The sequence below is a fragment of the Leptosomus discolor genome, chromosome Z, assembly GCF_034619465.1.
Source record: "Leptosomus discolor isolate bLepDis1 chromosome Z, bLepDis1.hap2, whole genome shotgun sequence".
In the NCBI taxonomy this organism is placed as follows: domain Eukaryota; kingdom Metazoa; phylum Chordata; class Aves; order Leptosomiformes; family Leptosomidae; genus Leptosomus; species Leptosomus discolor.
In genome coordinates, this window is record NC_141419.1 from 50223270 (window position 1) to 50244012 (window position 20743).

Consider the following 20743-nt stretch of genomic DNA (forward strand, 5'->3'; position numbering starts at 1 on the left):
GATATTCCAAACAGTAAAACTATACAGACCGTTGAATTTGTCTTTTTGCTTCAAGCTGTCAACATAGTTTCAGACTCATGAGAAAAATGCTTGGGGACTCTTTGTTTTCCCGGTAGAATGGTGTATTAATTTGGGATTATTTTCCCTTGCAGAACTGCATCTGGAGTTTGCCTCTGTAGTATTTCTAACTTGCAAAGCATGATTCCACCAACAAAAGTAGAATAGCTACTTTATTTTTTTATTTTCTTTTATTTGCTTTTTTTTTTTTCCCTATAGGAAAAAATGTGCTTCAGAAGCTGCTGACTTCAGACCTTGCAGAGACCTGCTTTACCAGGCAAGTGCCTTACTTGGTCAGTTCTTAAGGTACATTGAACAGAATTATTATTTGTCTACTGAAATTGCTCTCTACTCTGTTTTGGCAATTGACTCTTAAGGCTTTTTCTTTTCTCTCCTTCAAAGAGCACGCATGCATATAAATGTAATGAGCGTAGTCCTGAAAGCAAAGGTGATTTATGGTGAAGAGATAACTGAATATGATACAGCTGAGTTTGTGACCCCAAAGTTGCTGCTAACTCGTAATAATGCTGTATTCACCAACTGTATTAACAGACTAGCATAAAATCCCAGTAAGACATTCCCAAGTCAGTTTTAACAACCTTCTCACAGAATGTATGTTGACAATTTTATGTTGCTATATTTGATTATTTTTTTTGCTTCCCTTAGTAAATGTGCCCTTTGGGTGGTCTCCTCCTGATTTTTAAAATGTATGGAGATACCTAATACTAGAGAGTATTGTGTGTGCTTTACTCAAATAAGACTGTGCTCACAAAAATGAGAAGCTAGGAAGTCCTGTTTCTGCAAAGCCACTTTTTCTGAGTACATAATCCATCATTTCCCTTATTTCTGTTTTATAATGTTATGTATGTCTACACTGCTACTTCAAAGTCCACCTTTAGTACACTGAAGTACCTGGACAAAATGTATTAGCTCAGGATTTAGCTGATTTGCTAGTAAATTCATGCTAGAGTCTTCAATGCTGTTTATACATTTGCTGTTCATCATGCATGGTTAATACCTGCTGTTGTTAACGCTTTCTGTCTAGGCATTCCTTTGACCTCTTCATGAAAGAGAGTAAAAATAACTGTAGGATACAGTTTGCTGGGTCAGACCCATTCACAAAGTCCCGTTCTCAACCACAGACAGTGGGCAGAAGCTGCTGCTACCCTGAAGTACAAAAGAATTGGATAACTTTTGATGAAAGTGGTCTCAATTACTACCCCACATTTAAAATTTGTCTTTATTTTGGGAATTTATGTCTATTTTTCTCTTAAATGAAAGAAAACCACTACATTTATGCCGTGGATATTTCAATATAAGCTAATATGCATGCAAAGGATGGGTTACAGAATAAATATGCTCCATTTTGGTATGCTTAAGTTCTTAAATGTTGATTTCTGTGATATAAAACAGGTCGATCTTATTAGAAATCTGTTGATACAAATGAAACCTTTTTTTTTTCGTTTTACTGTGGAAGAAAATTTTGAAGAGTTAAACCCTTTCTGGTCTTAAAAAAAAGGTGAATCAGTATTCTACTAGTTGGAGAGGAATTAGCTTGTTATGGGAAACACATGACCTCTACAAATCAAGCAGCTTTTTTAAGAAGCGGGGCAGTGCTTCTGCTAATATAAGACAACAGGCAAAAGGTATTACAGGTTCTGACTTTCACCCTGGCCTACCACCGCTGTCTTCGTTTTATGATTTTTTTCAAGCACTGAGGGTGGTTGCCCGTACTGCATCAAGAAGAAAATACTCAAAATAAAAATGAAGTTAAAAAGAAAAACAAAACCAAAAACCACACAGAACCCTGTCATTGTTCTTATCCATTTCACACCCAGTCCATCCCTGAAAGGACACTTTGTTATCCAGCATATCTTTCAGATGTGGAGCAAGTTGTACCACATTCTCAAAGTCAATAAATTGTTGCTCTCGGTTACTAATTTGTATCTCACGGCGGTGTTACATGTGTGTTATCTCCTTGTTTGCTTCTCAGCCATGAAGAGAGCCTCTTCTTTTTTACTACGCTTGTATATCCCTTTGGTAGTGGGTCCTAAAATGTCTGGGTTTTTGAGAGTATATTAGCATATGGTACTTCCCTGATAAACTTGGAAGAGTTCAAATCCTTCAGAAAACTGTGGGGGTATTCTGGCTTTGGATAGCTGACAAAAAGTGTTTAATGTATCATGGCAAACACTGGATTGTTTTTCATTTCTTTGTGAATCATGGCATGGGGTATTGTTCTAGCTGTGCTGTATGTTGAACATTGAAAGTCTTCATAATACTTTTCAAATCTGAAAAATGAAAAAATAATACATTCACACTAGTGTATGTCCTCATGCACTTGCATTTCAATGTGACCAATATGAATTTCCAAGAATAAAAGACATTGTAATTGCAGTATTGCTCATTATGGTTCTCCCTTTTTTGCATAAACCTGCATGCATGGTTCATACTTAACCATAGCGGGAGAAACGTAACTTTTGAGGCCTGCAGATTCTTAAATTTAAATTCTGGTGTTAATGTTGCTTTCTGTCAGTGATAACTCCTAGAAAAACTGATACTAAACAAGGTGATTTTGTGTTCAGATGTTTAGTCTGTGATGGTTTTTACAAACAAAACGGCATGATTTTACAAATGATAAATTCTGTTCCTTTCTATGTCCAAGCATTTTGTGGGCAATTCAGTCTGAGGTTGTTTACATTCTGTAGCTATCAAGAATCCTAACGCAGATAAATTTGATCCCAGTAAAATACAGTGCTGCAAAGTCCAGCTGTAATTTAGCTAGCCCAAGTGGAACAAGGGAGTAACTTCTTGACTTTTTTCCCCTTGCTGCAATGTTGTATTGTTTTACTTCAAGCAAGTGCCAGTAGTTTAAAGATGAGATGAAATGAAACTGGGAATTAAGTTTCAGGCTCTTCTGTTTTTTGCTTTTAATGTAGGAAAAATGTCTAACATTTTTGTCGGATTTTCAACTGCTGCTTCTAACATTCTGAAGTTGATTGTATAAATTCCAATTTTGATGTAACTACTGTTAGATGTAGTTTGGTTTTCATCCCCTAATTGGAACACAGAGTGGGGTTATGCTTTCATTTAAGAAAGCTATCCTTGTTAAATGGCTGAAAAGAGAAAAAATCCTAAGTATAACCAAAAATCAATTCTCAAAATTTAATCTGTTTTCAGTTACTGCCTTTTTTTTGTATTAATTTGGTCATTCTATTAATTTGGTATTTTTCTCAGAAAGCTAGTGTAGACAGGAATTAATTTAATGTATAAAAGAATAGAGGCACAACATTAAAAAAAATTCAAACCTTCCTTGTAATTAGAGAAAGAAACCAAAGTAGCAATCTACAAAGAAGAAAGAACAGCTTCAAAATTATTTAATGTCTGAAAAACCTGTGGTGCAGAATGCTGATCCGAAAAGGACTATATGATTAAAAGGTTGATTAAACACTGTTATGTTTGCATAACCAGACAAATGTAGTGGATCAACATAAAAAAGTTGAACTACATTTTTTAAAAAAAATTTTTTTAAACATTTTTAAAAACATTAAATTAAAACTTTTTTATCAAGTTGCTATTACATTACATCAAATTATTACTGGTTATTATTTTAGGAGAGATTAGATGTCTGTGACAACATCTGGTTTGAGAAGTCTTCTCTGACATACACTCAGTCTTTGTCAGTGCTGGTTGTCTCTGAAGACTGAAGGGTCTTCATGACATCATTTAAGAATTAAGTCACCTATAGCCTGCTTATTCATTGTACCAACAGAAGAGCACCACTGCTAAATACGTGCACTGGGACTCAAGATTTCTTAGCTATTTAGGACTGTTAGCTAGTTTATTATTCATTCAAACCACTGCAGATGTGTTCATTGGCTGTTGTGGTTGCACCTGAAGAAACATGAACTGCAAAATTGTAGTTCTAGGTATTTTGTTCAAAAATATTCGAAACAGACTTGAGATCAGAAAATTCCTCCTTCAATCAGATAATTTTCAAGTAGCGTATTTTATCAATGTTCTTCATGAAGTAATTGCTTTTTTTACATGTTAGCCCAAAAATAAAGAGTAGGAGGAGGTTGTTACGGTATCTACTGAGGCTTGAATGACCAATCTGAGAAAGTATGTATCAATCTTTTGAAGTGAAGCCCTTATATTTGTAGTTCCTAGTCTACACGATTCATATCAGCCCTCCTGTGCAGTGGTCTGTTTCAGAAAAAGTGCTGGAGATAGAGGGGAATATGCTTAGCACTTATTGGCTGTCCAGAAGCAGCAAGTAAGTTAAAACATGAACAATAAGAGCCTTAAGCGTCAGTAGCCCACCTTCTCTAGAATTTAGTAATAGAAGCAGCTGGGAGAGAGACTGAGGCAGATTCCACTCCCCCCACTGTATATGTCTTGGCAGTATTGATATGTAGGTGAAGACAAAGTGTTTGAGGGAGTAGCATTTTATGTAGCCAGAAAGACTATGCAAGAATTGCTTTTGGACACCAAGTTTGTGTTAAAATGGTTATTGGGGAAGTCATATGTGGTAAGTGAAGGAGTGAAGTGGATACAAGTAACTGGCATTATGTGCGGGAAGGAAGAGAAGATGAGGATATGGCTATTTCTTGCTCATACTCTGCTGTGATCCTTGGCACCATAGTTTGCTATTTCAGGAAGAGTGCATGAGCAGAAATGAAGACAAGCAGATATATTGAGGGCTATTAATGGGAGACAGATGAGGGTTAAAACTCTTGTTTCAAGGAACAGGCAGGGAGGGGGAGAGAGCTCTACAGTGGATGTCTTGAAGACTGTTCAGTGAAAACTGACGTAGCTTTATGTGATACTGACAATTCATGTGTTGCTTTCAGTGTGCTAGGCAAGCAGACACAGGAAGCCTTTCAGGTGTTAGTGTGAGAAACGCTTGCCTTCCAAAGGCGCAGTTAAATCATCTATATGTCTCTGCCACGGTGTGTATTTCTGAAGAAAGTGCATAATACTTAGTGGGATGTAGTTGTTATTAGCATGTTGGTCTATTCTCACAGAGCTGATGCAGGACAGCAGAGGAATCATCACATACCAGTTCTTTGCTGTTTACTTCTGATTTTGTACCCAGAAATAATCCGGTGTGATGCAGTAAAAATTAATGGGCTGATGATAGTGCTTAAGGAGAGAAAACATAGGAGTTGAAGATACAGGCATGCTACCTGAAACACGATTGTGGAAACTGAGCATCCGAGAATGATGTATTATAAGAGAGAAAAACTTTTTGGGGATTGGATATGCAAGAAATAAAGTATGCAGGTTGGGAATGTTGAGCTAGGGAGGCATCATAGCACACCTACCACTCCGGATCCTCAGCACCAAGGAACTGCTGCTCAGAAAACTTCCACAACACCTTAGCCTCATGGCTTTAACTATAGCGATATAATTGTGTAACTAGCTGCACAAAGAAATGCTATAACTACTTGTGTAGACTCTTGTTCCTATGTAAGATCTTTCCACAAAGAGCTGGTTTTTTAGTCATTAGCATACATGAAACCTGTGTCAGTATTGACCTAATTTAAACATGGCTCTTAATGAGTCACTGGTGTTCCACCTTTGGGAAAAGCTACTCTTTCCAAATACCAATCAACATTTTGGTAGTTAGACTATGACACAGTTGCTTGTGGAAAGCTGTAATTAGCAAAAATTATTACTATCATTACAGAAATAGTAGTCTCAGTTCAGATTGGAACACTTAGCATAACTTAGTTCATTGTTTCACTTCATATATGCTTCATTATTTCATTTTGGTTTTCACAGTGGAAGCCCAAACATACAACAACAATTGAAGGAATCTACCTTTCATTCTCCATTTTGCTGCTCTTATGGTACTTAATTATACCATTTACCCTTTTTTTTTTTACAATAATGTTAGAATATACCAGCTTCGCTTGCATTGCTGCTACAGAGGGTGGCTCCTGCAAATGTAAGGAGGCTTGTAAAAAGCTCCACAACTTGTACAAGAAAAGGTCTGGAGGGTGGGAATAGCTGTCTTATGGACAGTTTTATATTGGTGGTAGACTGGCATGTTGAAATCTTGCCAGGGTAGTCATTACAGGTATCCACTAAAATCCCAATGACATGTATTCCATTTCAGTTTTGCAATTAATTCAGGGTCAGGCAGTGTATGGTGATGTTTGCTAGCCAGCAAGGTTCAAATTAAAAAATAATACATGAGCTATGAACTAGAGAGAAACACTGATGAAAGCTTGCAAGCTTAAGGTACACACACTGAACTAGGAAGCAAAGTAAATGATACCAGTGTTAGCTGACCTTGTAAACTGATGCTGAGATTTTATGTCAGCTTTGTATGAAAAATGATTTAATTATGTATGAATACAGCTTCAATACGACTTTTTTTGTCATTTGCAAGATTTAGCTTCTCTCTATTGGTTTAATAATATTCACAGATATAGTTTGTTTCACTTCCAGATTGCCACAGGAGTGATTTAGCAGTGTGTTGGAAACTGAGTTTTTTTGCTTGTCTCCAGCTGTAGGTTAATGCCATAGGTAAATAAATGTTAGTGTTGGCAAGTCATTCTGATTGTTGCATATGTGAAATGAATACAAAATAAGTCTTTAACTAGGAAAGCCTGATAATACTCTTTTGTCTTTCAAGTTTTTCCCATGTTGGCAGCTGAAGGATGGTAGTGCATAGAAAAAACAGACAAAATATAAAGTGCATCGGGTGGTTCCTGTGTATCCAGATGGCCATTTATGCTCTAAAAACAGCTAAACCCCAAATGTCCTTGTTTCTTTCTTCACATAAGTGGTGAAAATTAGGTTTCTAAAAATTACGTTGTCTCAGCCTAGCAGCAATGGTGTGTTGTGTAACAGTTAGAACTCCTGGTAATGCAGAGTCACTATACTTTTTTTTTAAATGAACCATCCTTAGAATATGTCTAATTCAGCAATGACCTATTCCTGGGCAAGTTATCTGGTAAAGATTCCCAGGTAAAGTATCTGAATGATGTTTTTTAAAAAAACAGTGTTTAGATCACAACACAGTCATCTAAGACTGTTTGCTACTGTGCAAGACGAAAGTTTTGCAGTCCTTTGCAGCAAGCTCAGTGGTAAAAATGCACCTGTTTCCTCCTTTTACCATTTTTTCATCCAGCAGTGACTAATCTGTTGCTTCGGGTATCTTGTGTGCATGAATAGATGCATATACATATTCTTTGTAACTATGTTTAAAATGTATATGTGCATGTGTATGTTTTTATATGTATATATTTCTTTTTACATTTTAGAGCTGTGATGGCCAGTCACCAAGCAGAAGTTCAGAGTTTGAAGCTAGATAATGATTCAGTTATAGAAGGAATAAGTGACCAGGTATTGGTGGCAGTTGTGCTCAGTTTCGCTTTCATTGCTGCTCTGGTATATACGCTTTTAAGGTGAGAATATGTTGCCAGGAATTAATCAAGATACCTGCATTTGTAAAATTCTAACTTTCTCAACAAATTTTTGTATTGGTATATAAAACAACTGTGATTTTGTGACAATAAGGGAATGATTGTTTGATCACTTACTCTGTTTAACTGATTACTTGTAATTCACAGTTAGAGTGAAATGGTACATTTCTCAGAAGTGAAGTTTAACTCTTGCTTATCTTCAGATGCTCAAACTAAATAACGTTCATCATTCCTTAAGACTGAAAATGGCTGAATTCACAGTCTATATGGCTGGGGTGTCATATTTGGTTACAAAGTGCAGCTTTGTCAATGACTCCAGAATTACAATTGGATATAATTCTCCAATGTATGTTCTAGCTGCAGTTGCCTTCCCAATAAAAAAAAAAAAAGCCCCACAAACCCCAAACCTGAATAAATTGACTGATTTGTTTATATATGCTAAAAAACAATGGACTTTAATATGCCCTCCACAAAGCAAAATGTTAAGTTCACAATTCCAAAAATTTAATGGTCAAGTAGTCAAAGCTTGTCTTTCGTTTCAGAGTTTTTCCTTGCCTAACAAATACCTTAGCCTATGTGTTTTTGTAAAATAAGTCTAAGCTTCAGATAGGCTCTTTGGTTTTTTTTACAGATGTCTGTAGACTTCTGAACGCAGAAGAGTTTTCTAAGATAGTTCAATTTTAGTGACACATTGGCATTATGGAATTTACTGAGGAGGATCTGTCCATATGAGAAGTGTTAGCGGGGTAGGAGGTATTTGAGAGCAAGCTACAAAAGAACCCAGAAGTGGGAAAGCTTGTTTGGACTGCAAGTCAGTGCTGCTTTTAGAGACCAGGACGTAGCAAAGGAATCTAAGAGAAACATATGCACTTCACCTTGCTTTTCTTTCCACAGCTGTTTCAGTTATTCAGTGTCTGCAAGAGTGCCTCTTTTCACTCTGCTCTCTTATGCTTTCTCTAACCCCTCGTATTGACGTTTTTAGCATTTGTGACTTGAATTTTAAGTGTTTAGTTTAAAAGTAAACATTTTATTAAGGAAAGTAAGTTAGAAACACAAAAAAAAGCAAGTGGAACAAGGGTCACCAGTGGGCAAGAGTAGTGGGAGTTCACTCAGGATTGGAGTTCAGTGAGATGTTGCAACGATGATGAAGAGGTACTTGGAGGGGGGAGAAAAGGGCTATTTACTAACTACCTCTGCGGTGTAATAAGCTAAGTAAAAAGTTTGGCTGTGGATCCTGTTACATGTCCTGATGCTTTGTTTTCTGGTGGGGCAAACAAACTCGGACACAAAGCCTCCATACTTTGGAAATCTTGAAATTTGTTTACTTCTGCATTGTGTGACTGACTACTGAAAGTCCTGTCAGCATCCTCTTAGCTCTCCACTGTGCCTTCTGGTACCTTCTGAAATTGTCTGTATTCAGCAGCATTTTTTCCTCTATTTCTTTTGTATTGTCTTCATCAAAATCTGCACAATATGGTAGAAAATCTGTACAGTACAAAAAGTATAGTAATTTTTATTTATTTAGCACAGAAGGAGGTGGGGGGGAGAAAAGGAGTATTTCCTTTTTCTTCTCTAGTTATTTTAGGCAATACAGTAGTCTGTGTATTCCTTATACTGTGTCCATTACCCCAGTCTCTTTGCCACCCATACTTCTGTATGCAATGTCTGAAATACCTAAGTTGGGTAGAAACATGTCCTGGGTAAGAATACATGAAAAAAAAGCTTAGGGTAATGAATAAGGTTGCAGGAACTGAATAAAAAGGGAAAGTGGACAGCAAGGAGCATATGTTGCAGTATATTTTAGGGGGCAGAAGTGTAATATGGGAAAAACTGTTAAGGAATATGGTTGCTGTACTTGTTTCCAGCTTCAGTGGAGCATCACATCAGGGCATGAGCTGAAGGTCTCTGTGCTTTTGATGGAGAAACTTATTAGCAGTAATTAACATATATACCAAGTTGCAGGTGTTTAATTCAGCCACTATATTTTTGCAAAGCCTGTGTAGACATTGAGTTACAAATTTTGATAAAATGCAGCCAGAGTTTTTCTGTTATCTTTTAAATTTGTGAGTAGGTTGCTACATTACAAATGAGACTGAAAATTTAGTTTATCCAAGAAATTAAAGGGAGCCTGACCCTCCAGTGTTTTGTACCAGAGATTCCCTAGTTGTTCTGGGTGACTTACCTAACCCATGTTTACGAATCTGCAGGTTTATGTCTTTTTCTCTCATTTTTCTATCCCATCATATGGTTTGATTATAAGATCAAGTATTTTCAGCAGAAGTGAGATCTTAATGCTTGGAAATTAACGATGGCCATCGTTGCACAGTGATACACCAGTCCCCATAAGTACTGTCCTTCACTTTCCCTGTGTGAGACTGCATATTGAATGAGTAGGCAGCCTTATTCCTTCTGGTAATGATCATTTGGTGGGGCCCTTCGTGATACCTAGTACAATCTTTCCACATCATGGGACTTTTTTCTTCAGGTTATGGAGTGCTAACACTCAGAAACTGGGAAACTGAAAGACTCCTCAATCTGTCTTTCTGGCTTGTTTGATAATGCCTTTAGTTTCATAGCACCATACTGTTTTTCATTTATTTAATTTATTTTCACACACTAATCACATGGCAGAAGTTATGAATTGGATATGCTTGAGCTCTGCCTGTCCCCCTCCTGGACGTTGTGCAGTGTTTGCTACCTCAGCATCTTATGCATAAGTAACAGATGTTGTACATACTGTATCGCTACAGCTCTACAAATACTCTCTTGGGGGGGGGAGCATGTGATAACAGAGTAGTCATGTAAATGAACACTTCAGCAGCAAATTTGCAATTAGTTGTTTATGAAGGAATCAGAATAAACTGGCTTGCAATTCACACCATCCACTTGTATGTGATTTTAATTGAATTTGAATATATATCAAAGTTCTGGCAAACTGAAGGTGCAAAATATGCTCATTTGTAGTGTCTAAATAGGAAAATACTTTTATACATGTAACATGTGTGACAGACAACATCCACAAAATCTGTCTCATGGAGACCCAGGGTGAGCAAGAAGGGTTATAATGTAGGCTTCCCATCATATAACTTTCATATATGTTACCCACATTAGTGTTAAATTTACTTTTTACAGATAACTATGTCACTATTAGTATGAAAAATATGGGGTTTGCTTGTTCTTCTTTGAAGAAAAAATGAAAGAGACAAAATGTTAAAGATAGCAGTAATGCAATGTTATGATTGCCCACATGAAATGAAGTAAAATATTGCAGAAGCTCCTAGAGCCATTGAGGAAATTACGTAAATAGAATTGCAACCAGAAAATGTACTGAAAGTACTAAAATGTACAGAGCCCTCAGCTCTGACAGAGGATCGGCTTGCCTAGATCATCCCTGGAAGCAGTGCAACGTGTTCTTTGATTTAACGTGTAGTCAGAGATAGATCATGATACCCTGAGGTAACCTTTTCTGATTTTGTGCACTTAGCGGTTAGAAGTATTTTCCCACCAACCTGAGATAACTGTGGGAAATAATTGCTCATATTTATAGAATAAATCCTTAAAAATAAAGCCTTATCCTGTCCCCTTTTCTCTCCATGAGCAGTCTTCTATATGAAGTGACATTTCTTCACTCTTTCTCTAATGTTTAAAAAATGTGGGCAGTAGTTCTTATTCTCTTCTGAACTTCCTCCAACAACTCTGTGTGCTCTTATGCATTTAGCTGAAAATGGAAAACAGAATCCAGCTGAGACCTCAGCAGTGATGAGCAGAATGTGTGACCAGTGAAATGAATATGAATAAATAAAGCATGAAAATTCACATTTTTGAATATGATGCTGTTGACTCTTTTATTGTAACTCAACACCTCTTAATGTTGTCAGCATCATTTTTAGTTCCAATTCTGTTCCCATTGTGGTTTTGAATTTCAAACTTGTAATATATCCAGCCTGCTTTCTTCAGTGAGTCCCTTCCCTGTGATTCCCCTTGGCATCTCTAACCTATAGTTTTCTTTCCCGTAGAGTCTTTCTTTTTAAAGAGTGATTTAAAAAGAGTGATTTCTTTTTATATCTAGTCTGCTGATAGTTACATAAATTCAACATTCTAAATCTAAGTTTGCCTACCACTTCTTATGTAAATGATACATCTTAATCTTTCATGTGGCAGATAAAATTGAAATAATTAGGATTTTTCAACTCTATAACTTAGGCAGTGAGTGGAAAAATAAGAAATTTACATGTAGACCAACAATATAAAAACTAGCAGTGGAGACAAAAATTAAAAATATTTCTGCATGGTGATGTAAAAGCTTTCAAGCAATTTGATTTTTTTGCAGTTTTCGGTGAAAATCTAGTTTTACCATAATTTAATGATTGATTATGTAGTCTCTCTGAAAAATCTTGCTGGTGTACAGCTTTAAATGTCCAGAGTAACTTTAAGATCTAGAATAAATGTCCTGCTTCCTTAATTATTCGTGTACTTCCTTTAAAATCCTTTATAGCAGGAAAGAATGATTTTTTTTTTTTTTGCCCTTTGTTCAAGTGTTTTTTTTCAGTCAGTTATTTTTCAGTATTGGGTCACAGTGTTCAGTTTTTCTTATTGCTTATATTTTCTTTCACAGAAATGAACATCAGAACATACACCCAGAAAATCAAGAGCTAGTGCGAGCTCTTCGTCAGCAGCTTCAAACTGAGCAGGTGCTGTGCTAAGTGTTGGCATCATTGAACTATCTGGTTTGGGGTAGTGTAAACTCCTCTGAGGTTCTGGAAGAAGCTGGACTTGAAAGTTATGGAAGCTTACTTACTATACCGAGGCATCCTTGAAATTTGTCAGCTAATGTGATAACGTAGGCTTTTTTTATGGATAAGTGATTAAAATTAAATATTTGGCTCGTTCGTTTTTCAGACAAATTTTTGCCACAAGGTGGAGTGTGTTAGATTATGTTGTATGCTTCCTACAGTGTTCCTGGGAACTTAGTGGTAAAGGAAGGGAAATCTGGAGTACAGCTTGCTGCCACAGGACAGGGGTTAGATGTTTAGACTGATAAACTGGATGTAGCAGAACAATGGCACAGCAACAAGAGCCAGGCAACAAGAGATTGACAGAGAGGAACTTTTTACCAAAGCCTTTAGTGAGCGGACAAGGGACAATGGTTTTAAACTGAAAGAGGTTAGGTTTAGATGGGACATAAGGAAGAAATGTTTTATGATGAGGGTGGTGAGACACTGGGCCAGGTTGCCCAAAGAAGTTGTGGATGGTCCCTCCCTGGAAGTGTTCAAGGTCAGGTTGAACAGAGCTTTGAACAACCTGATCTAGTGACAAATGTCCCCGCCTATGGCAGGGGGGTTGGACTACATGATCTTTAAAGGTCATTCCAACCCAAACCATTCTATGGTTCTGTGATTGCATCTAGTTCTGACATGTAGAGGAGAGGATTGGAGAGGCTAGACCAGGTTACTGGAAATTGCTGAATCCCAGTTCCACAGTGAAAAGCTGTGCTTTTGGAGAGTATTGAGGATAGTCTTTCATCGTAATACTCCTTGAAATAATGACAGATTTTTAACTATGGTGCATATTTATGTGAAAGACAAATATGGCAAAATGGGGAGAAAAAATATTTGATGGCAGTGAGATACATAGCTGATGTCTATGCTTAGGCTTGGGAGCACTGAATACCGCAGCTGGTAAGCAATGCAGTTCAGTTACCTGTCTCTGGACAGAACTACTTAGGATAATGAAGTAACAGTCTAGATTTGAGTTGTTATTCATGCCTCAGCATATCTAAGCTAACTTAATGTGAAGGACCAAGGGGGGGTCGTTTTTTGCAGTCTTTATTTGGATTGAAGCACACACTTCAGTATGTGATGAAGGGAAAATAATGGGCTTGTCACAAGAAGAACTTGCTTAGTGAATCAGTTTTTGCATTTAAGTGTGTTTCATTTTTTAATATAAATATATTTCTCTTTAATTTCACATTGTTTTGCATTTGACTGTTTGACTTCTAGTAAATTAACAGTGGATTTATTGTTTGTTTTTTTTTAACTCAGTAGATTTGCATAAAAATGGTATCTCTAACACTTTGCATTTCTCTTCTATTCCAGCAGGATGCTTCTGCTGGTGATAGAAATCGCTTCTATACAGATATGTCCTGCCCAGTCTGTTTGCAACAGGCTACATTTCCTATAGAAACAAACTGCGGACATCTCTTCTGTGGTAAGCAAGAAAAACCTCAAGCTGCAAAGACAAACAGAACAGAAATACAAAGATAAAACCAGAACAGAAATACAAACTTTTGGCACTAGTACAGTCATCCTATTGCAAAGCTTTGTTTGATTTTACCTGCTCATCTTCTAGTCTGCATTAGAAATATGTTTTATATAAATTGTTTAGAAAATACGTTTGTGAATAAACAGTCACTTTGAGAATGTGCTGCAATTTTTTTCTGTTATCAGGATTGAAACTAAATTTAAAATGTCAAGGGCAGAGAGTCCAGCTATTCAAATTTATATATAAACCCCCTATGTACATTTTGCTTCCTGTTGTTCAGGTTCTCAGTAGAATTCTTTCACTGCATTCATCTAGTTTTACAGAGTATGTAGTGCATGCCATGCCTAGTCATTTAAACAAAACAATTTACAAATTTGGGAAACAGTTAAAGTACTCAGATTTTTGTATGTTCCTTTATATACAGTTGAAACTCTGATGGTAAAGCAAGGAGTTTAGGATAAATTTTACATCTTTGGACATTTTTGTGACTTCTAAATTTTTAGGTCGTAGATTTTTCAATTATTTGCTCCTTCAGTTAATGATTAAGGAGTTTTCTGTCTCTTCAGGAAGTCATACCGCAAAATTAATGACGCAGTTGAACTTATTCAGGATTTTTCTCATTAATAGCATTGAATCAACAAGACCAAGTGCAAGGTCCTGCGCCTGGGTTGGGGCAATCACCAGTATTGATATAAACACTGGGGGATGAAAGGGCTGAGAGCAGCCCTGCTGAGGGCTTGGGGGTGCTGGTGGATGAAAAACTGAACGACAGCCAGCAATGTGCGCTTGCAGCCCAGAAAGCCAAACACATCCTGGGCTGCATCAAGAGAAGTGTGGCCAGCAGGTCGAGGGAGGTCATTCTGCCCCTCTACTCTGCTCTCATGAGACCCCACCTGCAGTGCTGTGTTCAGCTCTGGAGCCTCCAGCACAGGAAAGACCTGTTGCAGTGGCTCCAGAGGAGGGCCACAAAAATGACCAGAGGACTGGAAGACCTCCCCTATTAGGACAGACTGAGAGAGTTGGGGTTCTTCAGCCTGGTCTCCAAAGAGACCTTGTAGCGGCCTTCCAATACTTTAAGGGGGCTTATAAGAAAGATGGAGACAGACTCTTCAGTGGGACCTGTTGCAATGGGATGAAGGGAGGTGGTTTTAAACTAAAAAGGGTAGATCCAGACTGGATACAAGGAAGAAATATTTTACTGTGAGGGTGGTGAAACACTGGAACAGGCTGCCCAGAGAGGTGGTAGAAGCCCCATTCCTGGAAACGTTCCATGTCACGTTGGATGGGGCTCTGAGCAACCTGATCTGGTTGAAGGTTGCTTACTGCAGGGAGGTTGAACTAGATGGCCTTTAGAGGTCCCTTCCAACCCAAACCGTTCCATGATTGTATGAATTTGAACACATTGGTTCGGGGGCTATCTTCAATGAATGCTGTTCACAAAAGTACACCAGAAAAAATGGATTTAACCTAACTGCTTATACACTTCCGTTGTTTTCCTTGATGTGTAACATATTATTTCATGCAATGGGTGTTTCAACTCAGAAGTTTAAATGTCTGTAACTTTTCTTTATCAGGTTCTTGCATTATTGCGTACTGGAGGTATGGCTCATGGTTTGGTGCCATCCGTTGTCCAATCTGCAGGCAAACGGTAATATTTTGAGTAATCATGGACTTGATAGTTTGGCTATCTATTATAGCTTACCAGAAAAGCACTTACATGTGAACTGCAATAGTGAGACTGACAGAAGAAGAAGCCTGAGAAGCTGAAAGGATATGTGAAACATAGATGGTGGACCTTAAGGGGTTTTTTTAACTTTTTACTTTGACAAATGGCTCAAAGAATACAGATTGTTCCTGCCATTCCAACTCAATCAGCCATTTTTCTGTAAAGGAGTGTATGAAAACAGGAAATCGTGAGATCTTAACTGTGATTCTTCCATGATTTCTGTTTGGGGTGTTGTGTAATTTCTTTACAAGAACTTGCATCTGAAAGACCTGGCTGTTGTGGTGCACTGCCAGTAGGCAGTGTATTACTGGTTTCTGAAAAGTACCCTTTCCCTTCCTTCTCTCACTGCCAAAAAAACCTACCCATGTAAATTTCTTATTTTGTCGCTATTTTTAGTTTGTATGTATTATTAATTTGAGCTTTGTAGAACAAGCATTAACTTGCTTCCTACGCAACTTACTTACATTGTCAGTTTGAAATATGTCCCTGCAACTCATTAGCACTTGAGATCTCTGAGTCTTATACTGTATGTTTTAACAAAAGTAGATCTTTATTTTAACAATGCACAAACTACAGAGCTAATAACTTCTGATGAATTATCTAACATGCTCCATGCCCCTGCCCATACATTATATCCTGCTTTGGTTGTGTATATCAGCAGGACAAATGACTGTAAATACACAGAGGAAGGAAAGAAAAATAGATACGACTAGAAAAGAATGAGTAGGTTTAGGGTGTGGGCAGTTAAGAGAGAAAAACAAAAAATAAAGGTGAGGAGGATGGAAAAGGGGAACGTAAGTGATTTTTTTAGGATCTCTACATAGATATTCTTCTACCTTCCTCTGAGTAACAGGTAAATTGGGTTGTACTACTTGCATGGTTATGCATTCATTCTCACTCTGAAGTGAGAAAAGTAAGCTCTGATCTATAAATGGGGGGTGGAACTATGTGCACATGAACAACATGAGTCATACGGAAGGTTTGTGGCAGGACTAGGAGTTGAATGTAGATCTGTTCCTGTTGTCATTTGCTAAATGTGACTGCTGCACAGATATAACATATATATTTAGTGGTCAGGTACAGAGGGAGCTTTTGAAGATTGTAATAATTTAAAGTGCTATGCATTTTCTGTTTCCTATGATAATCCACATTTTATACCTGAACATCACTTCCAAATACAAGTCTTAAGTTTTCAGAAACTCCTATACAGAAATATAACATAAGATATATATGAATATGACCTTACATATTTTTCTAACTTTGCATGAAAGTTAACCCAAGAACGCAGCAGAATTCTCGGTGCTTAGAAAAGAGCTGAAGGTTAATCTCTTTTTCTGTTAACTTATTATTGTGTATTATTCTCCTTGGTCTTGGTATGAACATCCAAATGGAAAAGTATGAGTTTTACTGCTTGTTTGCTGAAATGCAAGGCCATTCTAACGATGGAAAAAGAATGGCCTCATCCATTGCTTTATTTGATTTTCAGTTTAAGAAACAAAACTAGATTAATTTGGTAAATTAACTTTATTCTCCAAATCGTTTGTCCCACTTCTGAAACAAACCCATTTATATGTTTATAAAAATTTCCTGTAAGCCTTTCTTAAGAAAGAGGGTTCTTACGCTTATTTTTAACAATCTTTTTAAAAATTAATATACTGTAAAGAGTTGTAAGCAATGAATTTCTTAAAACTTGGCAGCAGTATCCATGTTAGTAGTTTACATTTTATTTTGCTACTAAATATTCAACTAAAACAAAGTTTGTTCTATGTAGTTGACTGAAGATTACGGTTTTCATTTATAGTTGACAGTGCCTGCATTTAAAAGACAGTTGTACATGTAACAAAATCTCCCTGCTGTGCCTAGGTAACATTGTTTTTACCACTCTTTGGTGAAGATCAGCAGGATGCAACCCAAGTATTTCAAGATGTTAATGATTACAATCGGAGATTCTCAGGACAGCCCAGATCTGTAAGTTTTGGGTAAACTCGGGTCGAAGTCATTGATTTTAAGGGAGATTAAAAGCATTTTTTGTGATTTTTTTTTAAATTATTTTTTTATTATTTTTTTTCCCCCTCCCTTTTCTTTTCCCCTTGGGTATGAATTTTCTCTTCTTGATGCTTAGGGACTGTGTGAGTTTTCCTTAGGAAATTCATGTTTATACAGTTAGGGCAAACCCACGACCTTTGTTTTTAATTTATGGAAATGTATGGAAACTTGCATTTTTATTGTGAATGAAAACTGATAAGCCTTGAGTTCTCTCTTCATGTGTTAAGCTCTTTTTCAATTATGACTTGTATTTGACAGCATTAATAATTAGTCAGTAAAACTACTTAATAAAATACATGACCTGCAGGAAGAATATTCACTTGATTGATCTCTTTACTTTGATTAGAAGAACCTGAGGTTCTACTCTGTGCCTTTCTTCCTCAGATTTCAAGAGATGTGCTGTCTTGTTTTTTTTTATTTTCCTCCTAGATTATATTACAGTCTATTCTGCTCTCTGAGTGAAGAAAACAGCACATTTTTTTATAAACAGCTGAGACATGGTTGAAGTTCTACAAATGTTAGAAAGTCAGCCTTGTGAGCCTGTCTTCTATGTGCATGTTCTGTTTCACAAGGTGAAGGGCATGCACATGGGTACTAGTCACTTCCCTGCTTGTCTTTATCTGTTCATTGGATTTGGATACAGTAACAAAATATTAGTAAGAAAAGTTTACAGTACAAAGAGACAAAAGAGGTGTGAGACGGGAATTTTTTTTCATGTTCTAAACCACAAAACAGTTATGCTTTTGATCCAGAATAGATTGAAACTCCCTTTCAGGCTTCATTAGATCTCTCTGTGGGCTCTGTGTCTAATGCCCAATAACCTGTCTGAGGTCATGCCCGAAGTATGCATTAAAGGCCTAATTGGACTAGATAAATTATGTTTGATTTATATGTGGTGTATTGCCTTAACTACTTACAAAATTCCCTTCTAGAGAACTTTTTTAGCCTTGGCAATAACTCATTTTAATGTCATGGCCCTACACGTCATGTAGAAACTGTGTACAGTACAAAAGGAACCAGTATCAAAAAAATTTCAAAGTTCATCCCTCCCTACACCTCACAACAAAAACCTGAGTATTTTCTACTGAGCAATCCCTCACTAAGATGACAGAATCATAGTAGAAAACTGGAATGAAGCCATGGATGGATTAATTTGAAGGTTCTTTAGTTTACTTTGAAGCTTGATCCATCCTTTGGAAACTTGTGTAAATCATTGGTTATATGCCAGGGGAGGGGGTGTTTCTGAAGAACTGCAACCTATTCTACTTTACCTGTTGTTTTTTCTCGCAGTCCCTAGTTGTCTTGCATGCTGATCAATATTTCACTCCAGTTAATCTGTTTGCTGTTTCTCACTTTCTCAGTCACTTGTTTTACTCTAGTAGTCACTGCTTTTCCTTCTTAATAGATGCCAATGTATTTTGTAGTGAGTTAAATGTATGTTTTATGGTCTAGAATAACACAGTTTGACTGTTTCTTGAAAACATATGTATTCTAAATCTGACTTTTTACCCAGCAAAACTAAGTCCAGGAAGTCTCATCTTACGGGTTTATTTTGTTTTAATTCTTGTAAACTAACAGATTCCAAAGCTGTAATGTAGTAATAGAAACTTCAGACTAAAAAAAAGACCCATTTAGCATGGGCCTGTTGCTAAAGCAAAATAGTAACTTTTGATTTCTTTCTTCATAGATTATGGAAAGAATTATGGATCTGCCCACTTTATTGCGGCATGCTTTCAGGGAGATGTTTTCTGTTGGAGGCCTCTTCTGGATGTTTCGCATCAGAATATTCCTGTGCTTGCTTGGAGCCTTGCTCTACCTGGCTTCACCTCTGGATTTTCTTCCTGAAGCCCTATTTGGGATTCTGGGATTCTTGGATGATTTCTTTGTCATTTTTCTTCTGCTGATATATATCTCTATCATGTACCGAGAAGTGGTAACACAGCGGCTGAATAGATGAAATGGATGAAAATGACCCAAATGCAGAGGCAGTTGTGGAATGTTTTAAAAAGAGAGCTATAACATAAGTACGATATGGCAAGGTGCCTGTGTACAGTTTCAGTAGTTACGATTTCATAGCTGGTCATCTTACACAAATATGAAGGGTTAGTATGTGGTAACGCTTAACTGGAATCTTTGTGTATTACATACGCTTCATAAGGATGAAGTTAGTTTTATAATGTAATAAACTACCTTCCACCTGCTGAACAACTGTATGCAATCAAAGCAGAAAATTCCTTTTTGTTGTGGTTTGTGAAAAAGGAGTTCTAGTAAAGGACTTACAACAAAAAATCCATTTGGGTAATCTAGACATGTGTAAGGAAATTCAGAAGTTCTTCACAGTACAGTTATTGCAGCTAAATTGTTTAATGTCTCCCTGTTGTGGGCTAGAGAATTTTAAAAATAAAAGTAGCTTTTTGTGTCTCTGTGGAAGAAGAAGCCCAAGGACCACGATACAATTATCAACCTGCAGTTTGCTGTTGTCCACATGCTTCACAAAAACAAGGAGAACACCTCAGTATTGCTTGAACTGTGCTACGTACGGTTGCATGCAATTCGTACGATTTTATTTTTATATTTGGGAATATAGACACAGTATCTAATCTAGGTAGAGAAAACAATGTATTATGCACGCCAGACTGGTTAGTGCTCTATTTTTAAACAGGAGCATGGTTTTTCTTTTCAGGCTTGTTTATTTCATGGATATAGATCTTGGAAGCAGGGGGTTTATGCTGCTTTGGGTCAATGTAACCTATCTGAAGTGAGAGTTTGCATTCCTTTAGTTGCATTAAAACATTTAGCCAATGGAGAGAACCCTCAAATTTTAGATAGTGGTTGAAGAAAAGAAGTCAGAACTGGATGTTTACCTACGGAACTTAACCTGAATGTACATTCTGCAATACAAGTATTAAACAACTTAGCTATTGGGGCGTTTGATTTTCAGTTGGGGTTACGTTGTTTAGTTGCTTGGTTGATTTGGATGTGGGTAGAGGGGGTTCCAAATTATCTTGAAAAAGATCTGTGATAAGGGACCACAAAAAAATCCTGGAATTTTTTTCAAAAATACCAGGGTATTAAATATCTTTAAAGTTGATTTTTTTTTTTAAATGTTGAATTTGAATATAGGCTATCATAGCTACAGAAGTAATTTGAAGATATTTTAATTTTAGGAAATAAATGCCACTAGAAAGGTCAAGGATATGATAGATCTATGTAT

The 20743-nt window shown here is 36.9% G+C and overlaps 1 protein-coding gene across 2 annotated transcripts; it reads left to right on the forward strand.

Moving 5' to 3' along the window:
• Window positions 1-352: 352 nt before the first annotated feature.
• Window positions 353-20469, forward strand: RNF170 (ring finger protein 170). Of its 2 annotated transcripts, none has more exons than XM_009961575.2 (7): window positions 353-363; window positions 7335-7478; window positions 12112-12187; window positions 13592-13703; window positions 15332-15405; window positions 17347-17451; window positions 19217-20469. In XM_009961575.2, exons 2-7 carry the CDS (start codon window positions 7342-7344, stop codon window positions 19484-19486), a joined length of 774 nt encoding a protein of 257 aa, XP_009959877.1. In that variant the 5' UTR covers window positions 353-363; window positions 7335-7341; the 3' UTR covers window positions 19487-20469. The 2 variants fall into 2 exon arrangements, with proteins under 2 accessions (XP_009959877.1, XP_086335446.1); XM_086479320.1 differs by having other exon boundaries at window positions 13595-13703.
• Window positions 20470-20743: the final 274 nt, after the last annotated feature.